The sequence below is a fragment of the Cynocephalus volans genome, chromosome 13 (genome assembly GCF_027409185.1).
Source record: "Cynocephalus volans isolate mCynVol1 chromosome 13, mCynVol1.pri, whole genome shotgun sequence".
In the NCBI taxonomy this organism is placed as follows: domain Eukaryota; kingdom Metazoa; phylum Chordata; class Mammalia; order Dermoptera; family Cynocephalidae; genus Cynocephalus; species Cynocephalus volans.
In genome coordinates this window covers 101,379,874-101,390,800 of record NC_084472.1, presented here as the reverse complement: position 1 = coordinate 101,390,800, position 10,927 = coordinate 101,379,874, and the positions used below count along the sequence as shown (strand labels likewise).

The 10,927-nt window shown below is 36.9% G+C and overlaps 1 protein-coding gene across 1 annotated transcript in view; it reads right to left on the bottom strand.

The window, feature by feature from the left end:
* Positions 1 to 381: 381 nt before the first annotated feature.
* The window catches only part of TNKS (tankyrase), a 222,684-nt gene continuing 212,138 nt past the window's right edge, over positions 382 to 10,927 (bottom strand). Inside the window, exon 27 of the mRNA XM_063076600.1 lies at positions 382 to 6,051. Within this exon, the coding sequence (XP_062932670.1) occupies positions 5,965 to 6,051 (87 nt within the window). The 3' untranslated portion in view covers positions 382 to 5,964. The remainder of the gene's footprint in view (positions 6,052 to 10,927) is intronic.

Here is a 10,927-nt window from a genome sequence, read left to right as displayed (position 1 = left end):
GAGGTCGGTATTCTTCCTCCTCCCGCTCCTCCGGTATGAGAAGTGGAGAGACTAGGTCTGAGCAATCAAGTCATGCAGGGCCTCTGAGCTGTCCTTGGAACTGGTGCAAGGTCTGACTCCAAAGCCCATGCCCCTTTAAGAGATATTTCTAAAAGGAACCTGTGTTTCTCCTGCTATATTGCTGTAATTCAGTGACTCCCATGTGGGCTTAAAGGTGAGGATAAGGCACTTCAAACCCAGATCTCACTAGGAAGATGGTGAGGGAGAGCTGTTATTTGTATGCTGACAGTTTTAGGTCAGTTGCTTTAAGGTTGGTCAGGCTGAAATGAACAGACAGGGCAAAATGGAAATACTTAAGAGCTAACTGCTATCCACACACAGTGTACTTTAAAAATGTTTTTATTGAATATAATCAATTACAAGTACTGTAAGTTAGATGTTAAGCCAAAGCACAATTACAGATTAAATATAATCACAAAGATTTCTTAAATAGAAACCCACCATGGAGGCAGGTTAAGTTCCCTGATGCCCTCTTTTGGAAATAACTAGAGGGTGAGGGAAAGAAGGTCTTCTATTCCAGGTCAAAGAAAAGAAGACTAGAGGCATTTCCATGCTATAAGCGATTTTCCATGATCAAATCGGCAGGGCTGTCCGATTTAGAAAGACAAAATAAAACAAAGCAAAAAACCAGGATGCTCAGTTAAACTTGAACTTCAGATAATGAATACTTTTTTTACTTTAAGTATATGCCAAATATTACATGAAACATACGCTAAAGAAATTACTTATCTGAAATTCAAATTAAACTGAGCATCCTATATTTTATCTGACAATCCTACAAATAGACAGATGCAAACAAGAAAGGAGAGGGGTTGGAACCCCCTGCACTCGTGGGTCACACAGAGACTACAAATAAAACATCAGTAATGAACCAAAGAGTCACTACATTGGTTACTTACACAGACCAACATCACAATGAGAAAATACAATTACTACGCCAAATGCTGTCCCTGGAAACAGTCCAGGTTTCCTCAAAGCTGGTTTTGTAAATGATTTTGAGAAAACTTGTCTATAAAAGTACCTTTTTAGTCTGTAGGTATCAAAGACAAACATTACTACCACAGAGATAAGATGAGCTTGAAACATGGGGAGTAGAAGCAGGTACTATATGCACAAGAAGAGCTTAAGTGTTTGTGTGATGAATACAATGGTTATATACCCAAGGTCATCTTCTAGGTCTAAGTTATTAGTCTCAAAGATTTCTGTTCCTTTCCAACTTTCACTTACTGTTGTGTTTTCTAGCTTTTAATCCTGAACTTTGGGAGAGGCATGGGGATGTGTGAGGGACACTTCACTACCAGGGTTTAACTGCATTTCTCTGTAAAAGCTCTGAATCAACAAAGGGCTTTCAGGGCTGCCTGCAGAAATGGGTGGACAGATTAAAAAATGAAACAATCTGAATTTTGGAGCAGGAGAGCAATCTCTTTGAAAGGATGGGTGGTAGGGTCCGTGTGGAGATCATTGTAGAGCAGAAAAGAGAATGTGAAAGAACGAAGTGTCAGAATGCAGTCAGCTCTTCAGTGTGAATGTTATTTCAAAGGAGACAGAATTCTCTGGCAGATGTATAAAACTAGTTGCACCACAACCATATTTGGAATATATAATATCTTTAGCTTCCTACAGGTTTTCACCTTAATATCACTATAGTTTATATTTTAAAATGATTAAAAAACAGCTTGCACATCACTCAAATTCCACGCGGTATCACAGTTGTTGCTATATCTCCACATACACAACTTAATAGGTTTTGAAATCTTTCTAGCATTTCTCCAGACCAGAAGATCTGGTAGCTGAGAAATTTCAGATTTGCAGAAATTGGAATAGAGTGCTTGTATCAGCTCCATTGCACGTAGGGGAGTATCACTTATGAAATACACCCTCATAAATAAGCGTAACAGGTATGAAATACATGGAGACATGCCTGACTATCTTTCAAACACTAAGAAACGGCATTATAATGTTTTGTTTACTAAAAGGTTAAAAAGTTTCTGCCGTATAAGGCTTTCTTACGAACAATTTAGTTGTCTATAAATTGTAGAATGCACAAATTGCCTGATGAAGCCTCACTTTATAGGGTGGTATTTTTTGAATGTACTTCCTTTTCACAGGCTAGATGTGTCCAATAATAGCTAAAATATTACTTCCACAATTACACTCTTTTCATTTCTCTGTCATTTGACATAAAATTTAACTTGTCTTTAAATAAACTTCCAACACATAAAATCCTGTCTTAATACCTGTTTTGTATATTTGCTGAATGACCAAAGTCTATAGCTATACACAAGATAATCAGCCCAACAGAGAATGCAGCAAAAAGACTGTTTATCACAGTATCACACACATGGGATTGGGACACAATGGGGGAAAGGTGCTTAAAAATACACACCATTTCTATTTGCAAGGCCATTTGCAGGAATCAAGATAGTGCACATGTTTAAAAAGGAGGGGGAGCAATGTCCAATAACCCTCTGTGCAACTGGGAGATATACCAAGATAGAGAAAAACCTAGACAACTTACTGCATTTCTAATGTTGTTTTCCAGCATAAACCAAAATGTTATTTTTTGTATAACGTCTATACTTATAGAACGTTAATTTATATTACTTTATTTGCTTGCCATATTCAGGCATTTCTCTGTATTTCAATGCACTTTGCTATTTTGAGAGGAAAGGAACTAGTCTAGCCACTAACATCAAGCTCAAAGTAGTGCAGGATGCTATTTCACAAAAACATCCTAATATTGTTTATTTTATGTATGTTGCTTGAAAAGCTAGAAATTCCAAACTGCAAAGGAAGGAAAAGGTAAGTAAAAATCCTAATTGTACTGCTATTATTTTGCATAGAATTAAAACTCTGGGTTCCATGCTGTCATTTGTTAACAAAGTGGCAGAATCTTCTGAGCAGAGCACAGGAGGCCTAATGACCCATCTCTGGTTGGAGAGTACTTAGTCTCTTCTATAAGAACCAAGATGAAGAAAGGAGGAAAATGAGTGGGGTCAAAGAAAACTGTTACACCTAATTTAATTCCAGACTAGCAACCTGGGGAAAAGGGAAGCAGGTCAAGTATAAAGAGACAGTGTCTAGTCTAGGACACATAATTATGCCTGAGTTAAGTACCCAGTTGGCCAATACCTGGTAAACTGGAACCATCAGGTCTACAGAAGCCCTTTGATTTTAGAACTCTGGAAAAACTGGTGAAGATGTTCAGATTCTCTCTTCCATATGGTTTGGGAAACAGAAAGGCCATTTCAGGAGAGGCCATATTGGAAGTCTCTAACTTGCTAGTGTTTCTATTCAGTGCATATACAAGAAATTAAATAGACTTTGGTCTAATTTAATGGCATGCTTTTATATTCCAAAGGGTTCTTTACGTTGCTATAGATGAAAATCCCAAATATAATAAACTTTTGCTAACTTTTGAGTGCACTCATTATGACTTTTAAAGTTCTGAAAAAATGTATTTGGCTCCTGTGATATATCCATTAACCTGCTTCTCACTTTAGCAGCTGAATAATATACGTACATTCTTTCAAGAACTACATACTTGAATCAGTACAAGACAAGAAGCACTGCAAATGTGTTCCTTACACGGTACCTTTACTCGGCCCACAGAACATCAAACATATAATAATGGCAGTTTAAATATTGAACCACAGTTCAACTTCTCAAGTGTAAAACCCACATTTAAAACTGGCACATCCATTAATCTAGTTAGTATGATGGAAACGACATACAACCATAGTCAGGTAGTGGTTTATCTTTTTAATGAAGCTATAAAGCTTTCCATATCTATACCATATTAACTCTTTTACTTAACTAAAAATCACAGCTGTGTTTACCATTTAAAACTATGTCTAAGGCAGGGGGGAGGGGCAGGTAATACACACTTCACAGCTACTGAAAACTACACAGATGGTAATTTCTTCAATCCTTTGTTACACACAGCAAAACAGAAGGAAAGTAGGGGGGAAAAAGCCCTCAATGAATATCAAATTTCAAAGCTTCATATGGAATTCTAGTGCTATGAAACAAGTAGCTGAGACACAAACACCCAGGTTGGGCTGGTGAAACTTCAATAGAAGCAACAACTTGGGCCAATTCCTGATTTTTATGTTGAGAATCCATGCAAGATTCAGCTACAAAATTTAAACTGTTTGAATGCCTAGTTCTGGCATTGGACTCAAGCCAAAAAGAAAGCAAAATGTATATTTTAAGAGCTTATTTCTAGAATTTTTGCATGTAACCACTTTATTTCACTTCAGAATATTAGAGGAGGTCACAGCTTAATCAGCCTGCATTCAAAAACAAATCTCCCCCAACTTTAGTTTTCAGGGCTTTAAATTGAAATGGCAAGTTTGTGTCACACTATTTTTCCCTATTTTTCTGCCATGTTTTACTACTTTTGCTTCAAAGCTGAGTAAATGCAGAGCATATCAAGTAAATAGACTAATGCACTCAATTCAATATTCAGTTAAGGTGAAAAGGGAAAGTTTAAGAACTGTAATGGGCAAATTAAGTGTCAATGTGCACTTGGCAAATGATTAAAATAAGCAGTAATTTCACAAATAAAACAATATGGTATTTCTCTATTACCTTCATTTAAAAAAATAACCGAAAGGGCTTTGGTTTCAATCTTTATTCTCCTTGTCTAAATATATTAAGAAGTTTGAAGAAATAGTTCAAAAATTTAGTGCAGGGATCTTTATAAACTATTTGAAGCATGCCACTCAAAATAAACCCCAAATCTCAAGTAAACAAAAAAGTTCTTGCATTTGTGTATATCCATCTGCTAAACAGGATTTGAATCCTAGCTTTCTAAACTAAAGAAACAGGAAAGTAATATTTTTGTGACTCTGAGTACGATAATTCCACTGACTTTGGAAATAAGGCAGCTAGTTTTGGGGGCGACAATTCTGGTGGTATAGACTTAATGAAGGGAATCATTTATTCTTTGAGGAGTCCCCTCGATTCTTTTGGGGTGCAATGAGCTAGAAGCACAGGCTCCTCCCCTTCTTAATGCTGCTCCTCCTTCACAGTCTCCCTAGCTGTTTCACCCCAGCATGGAATGTCACAGCAGCCTCACTGCAAACATTTCTCTGGCTGTGCTCTCCGTGGATCTCCAGCACTGTCCGAAACGCCTCTGCAGCAGGCTTGTATTGGAAAGAGCAAGCAGCTCTCACCAGCTTGACTTCTCTGAACTTGGGAGCTCCCAAGTCAGGATGATTTTGGGGCCAATTCATAAAAGGAAACTGAAATTTGATATTTTTTCTTTTCATCTCAATTTACGTTAATGGGAAGCACGGATATAAAATAAAACAAATGAAAGTTTAAAAAAAAAAAAGTGGAAAAAATCTTGCTCAGCCAGAAGCATGTGTTGCACCGCAAATGATTTTAGTCAGTGTGACTTTGTGCAAAATATCCTCAAGACGACTCTGGCTCATTTTCAAAGTAACCATTAAAAAAAAAAAAAAAAAAGCACCAAGGCTGCATGATGTTTGGAAAAAATAAAGAACAAGCCTGTCATATGTGCGTGTTTGTTACACACACATGCCATACACAACAAAGCAAAGGTGGTGTGTGAATTGTGGACACTTAGAACAGTACTGGTTCGTTTTTTCTTTTCCATTTCTAAATCTAGAAACCTTGTTTAGGTATGGATAACTGCAATGAAAATGAGCCTGAGATATGTTGAAAGGCCGCCCCTGTAAACATTCCCTCAAGGGAACAGCAGCAGTTGAGTATGTGTCAGTTACTCACACCATATTCATCACTACAGCAATGCTCTATAAAACACAAGCAGCTCGTGTCTAGGCTGTCAGGGATTTACAGAATATTGATTCTTTTTGTTGGAAACAAGCTAGTCCCAGGTTTAAATCCAATCTGGCCTTTATCAGTGGACATTCACTAGGTCTTCTGCTCTGCGGCTGTTGCAGTCTGTGAAGGAGCTTCTGGCTTCATGATCTGGTATGTGATGAGATACTCTGGGTATGCCTGGAAAGGGTAAGAAGAAAAATAAGTCACCTTCTGGTAGGTACAGTATTAAATAAAGCCTTACTTAATGTGGAAGCCTCAGAGGCTTTTTTTGATCCTAATATTCTACACAGACCCAAGAGCCTGTGACACCCAGTGCCTGAACAATGAGGGGGTCCACTTACTTACGTGTATATAAACTTGTATCAATCTTATAATCTAGGAAACTGATTGTTATTTCTACTTTGCATAGTGTAAATTAGTTATACTCCATTCATCCCTTATTGGAGAGCCATGTGCCATAAACAGGAAAACTAAGGCACCAGGCAGCACGAGTATCTTTCTTTTTCATGTCACATAGCATAGTGCTGTCACGACATGTGTTCAATAAAAGTTTAGTAAATGAAAGAGTAATTTCACTGAATTGAGTTCAAATTAATCATAGAAAATGATGTGACCCACTGAGCTGGAAGGCATAAGGACAAGATATGGTGAGTCATTAATAACCTAGAAGCAACAATCTGGTGATAATTTTTAAAAACTGACTAATTAAAAGCATCTTTTACAAGAAAGATAATAGCTCAGATTTAGACTTGTCCCCCCACTACTCTCTATTTCTCGTAGTCTCTTCTTTTATGTGGTTAGTAAACTAGGAAGCTATCTGGAATGGGAAGAGTACTTCTTGATGGGAGTAGGAAAAGGAAGGCTGGCCAGGGGAAGCTGTTATAAACCTTAACTGGGAATCACTCTGAAGACAACAATTGGAAGGAGGGGGGCAAAAAAAACCCTTAGTCTGTGTACTACATATGAATTCTTCACTCCTAAACATAACATGATGATAAAATTAGACTATCTCAGAGTGGTCTGTGGATGAAAAATAATACTCCTTGGTAAGCAAACTATTTTCCTAAAAATAATTTGTTGAATGCTAATCCACGAATTATTTGCATACAGATATGGAAGAAGATAATAAAAGAAATGAAGGATAAAAAACGGAAAGAAATCATTAAGATCAGAGCAGAACTGAATGAAATTGAAAACCAAAAAACAATTCAAAAGATCAACGAATCAAAAAGTTGGTTTTTTGAAAAGATAAATAAAATTGACAAACCATTAGCATGGCTAACAAAAAAAAGAAGAGAGAAGACTCAAATAACAAAAATTAGAAATGAAAAAGGCGATATTACAACTGATTCATCTGAAATACAAGGAATCATTCGAGACTACTATAAACAACTATACGCCAACAAATTGGAAAATCTGGAGGAAATGGATAAATTTCTGGACACACACAAGCTCCCAAAACTGAACCATGAAGACGTAGAAAATTTGAACAGACCAATAACAATAAAGGAGATTGAAGCTGTTATCAGAAGGCTCCCAACAAAGAAAAGCCCAGGACCAGATGGATTCACAGCAGAATTTTACCAAACATTCAAAGAGGAATTGACACCGATTCTTTACAAACTATTCCAAAAGATTGAAACGGACGCAAATCTCCCAAACTCATTCTATGAAGCAAACATCATCCTGATACCAAAACCAGGTAAAGATATAACCAAAAAAGAAAACTACAGGCCGATATCCTTGATGAATATAGATGCAAAAATCCTCACTAAAATACTAGCAAACAGAATACAGCAACACATACGAAAAATTATTCACCACGATCAAGTGGGATTCATCCCAGGGATGCAAGGTTGGTTCAACATACGCAAATCAATAAATGTGATACACCATATTAATAAACTCAAACACAAGGACCATATGATCATCTCTATAGATGCTGAAAAAGCATTTGATAAAGTTCAGCACTCATTCATGACAAAGACCCTCTATAAGTTAGGTATAGAGGGAAAATATCTCAACATAATTAAAGCCATATATGCCAAACCCACTGCCAATATCATCCTGAATGGGCAAAAGCTGAAAGCTTTTCCTTTAAGAACAGGAACTAGACAAGGATGCCCACTCTCACCACTCCTATTCAACATAGTGTTGGAAGTACTAGCCAGAGCAATCAGAGAAGAGAAGGAAATAAAGGGCATCCAGATTGGAAAAGATGAAGTCAAACTGTCCCTCTTTGCAGATGACATGATCCTATATATCGAACAGCCTAAAACCTCTACAAAAAAACTCTTGGAATTGATAAATGATTTCAGTACAGTAGCAGGATACAAAATCAACACACAAAAATCAGTAGCATTTCTTTTCTCCAATAGTGAACATGCAGAACAAGAAATCAAGAAAGCCTGCCCATTTACAATAGCCACCAAAAAAATAACATACTTAAAAATTGAGTTAACCAAGGATGTGAAAAATCTCTATAATGAGAACTACAAACCACTGCTGAGAGAAATTAGAGAGGATACAAGAAGATGGAAAGATATCCCATGCTCTTGGATTGGAAGAATCAACATAGTGAAAATGTCCATACTACCCAAAGTGATATACAAATTCAATGCAATCCCCATCAAAATTCCAAAGACATTTTTCTCAGAAATGGAAAGAACTATCCAGACATTTATATGGAATAATAAAAGACCAGGCGTAGCCAAAGCAATGCTGAGCAAAAAAAAAATAAAGCTGGAGGCATAACACTACCTGACTTTAAGCTATACTACAAAGCTATAATAACCAAAACAGTATGGTACTGGCATAAAAACAGACACACTGATCAATGGAATAGAATACAGAATCCAGAAATCAACCCACACACTTACTGCCATCTGATCTTTGACAAAGGCACCAAGCCTATTCACTGGGGAAGGGACTGCCTCTTCAGCAAATGGTGCTGGGATAACTGGATATCCATATGCAGGAGAATGAAACTAGATCCATACTTCTCACCGTATACTAAAATCAACTCAAAATGGATTAAGGATTTAAATATACACCCTGAAACAATAAAACTTCTTAAAGAAAACATAGGAGAAACACTTCAGGAAATAGGACTGGGCACAGACTTCATGAATACGACCCCAAAAGCACGGGCAACCAAAGGAAAAATAAACAAATGGGATTATATCAAACTAAAAAGCTTCTGCACAGCAAAAGAAACAATTAAAAGAGTTAAAAGACAACCAGCAGAGTGGGAGAAAATATTTGCAAAATATACATCTGACAAAGGATTAATATCCAGAATATATAAGGAACTCAAACAACTTTACAAGAAGAAAACAAGCAACCCAATTAAAAAATGGGCAAAAGAGCTAAGTAGGCATTTCTCTAAGGAAGATATACAAATGGCCAACAGACATATGAAAAAATGCTCAACATCACTCAGCATCCGGGAAATGCAAATCAAAAACCACATTGAGATACCATCTAACCCCAGTTAGGATGGCTAAAATCCAAAAGACTCTGAACGATAAATGCTGGCGAGGCTGCGGAGAAAAAGGAACTCTCATACATTGTTGGTGGGACTGCAAAATGGTGCAGCCTCTATGGAAAATGGTATGGAGGTTCCTCAAACAATTGCAGATAGATCTACCATACGACCCAGCTATCCCACTGTTGGGAATATACCCAGAGGAATGGAAATCATCAAGTCGAAGGTATACCTGTTTCCCAATGTTTATCGCAGCACTCTTTACAATAGCCAAGAGTTGGAACCAGCCCAAATGCCCATCATCAGATGAGTGGATACGGAAAATGTGGTACATCTACACAATGGAATACTACTCAGCTATAAAAACGAATGAAATACTGCCATTTGCAACAACATGGATGGACCTTGAGAGAATTATATTAAGTGAAATAAGTCAGGCACAGAAAGAGAAATACCACATGTTCTCACTTATTGGTGGGAGCTAAAAATTAATATATAAATTCACACACACACACACACACACACACACACACACACAAAACCGGGGGGGGGGGGAAGAAGATATAACAACCACAATTATTTGAAGTTGATACGGCAAGCAAACAGAAAGTACATTGTTGGGGGGAAGGGGGGGAGGGAGGTTTTGGTGATGGGGAGCAATAATCAGCTACAATGTATATCGACAAAATAAAATTAAAACAACAACAACAACAAAAAAACTGGACTGTTTAATTGTTAAAATAAAGACATAGGCTGGCTGGTTAGCTCAGTTGGTTAGAGCGCAGTGCTATATAACACCAAGGTCAAGGGTTCAGACCCCCAAACCAGCCAGCCACTAAATAAACAAACAAATAAATAAATAAATAAAATGAAGACGTAACCATGTGATACAGCTACTGAATTTTTTTTTTTTTATAACTGTATACCTTGATCTTAGGAAGCAGAAACTGTTACACATCTGTGCCTCAGCTTTCCTCATACATGAATAGCAACAGTAGGAATTCAATACACGTTAGTTATTACTATTAATGTTGTTATTGCCATTATTATTATCATTCATTCGAGAGCAGTCCCTCTTAAGAGGCCTCAGAAAGAATTTAAAGAGAACAAAAAACACAAATGTGTTTTAAAAGCTTACACTGTCTACATACATGTAAGCAACCACTATTATTCGTAATATACTTTTCCAAAATTCCAGACTGCTCTGGTTTGAGCTAAAAACAGCAATGGTTTCCATCTTTAGTACATCTAGTTGGAATAAAGCTGGTTCAATCTCTCCTGACTTTCCAGTTTGAAGCCTCAATAACTGAATAGCTTGCGATTTTATTTTATTATAATTTGTACCCTGCTTAATTCTTGAAATGGTTTTAAGGTGGCATTTTAATTTCTAGTTACTAAAACAAGCTAGTCAGATACCTATTGCTAATTCTAGAGTTGGGTGTAAAGAATCTAGCAAAGCTCAAAAACTGGTGAAATAATGGAAATACTGATTAGTCAACCAGATGGTTTAATGGTCAAGAAAAATTATTTATTCATCACCAGTATACAAGTACTGAGCATCTACCA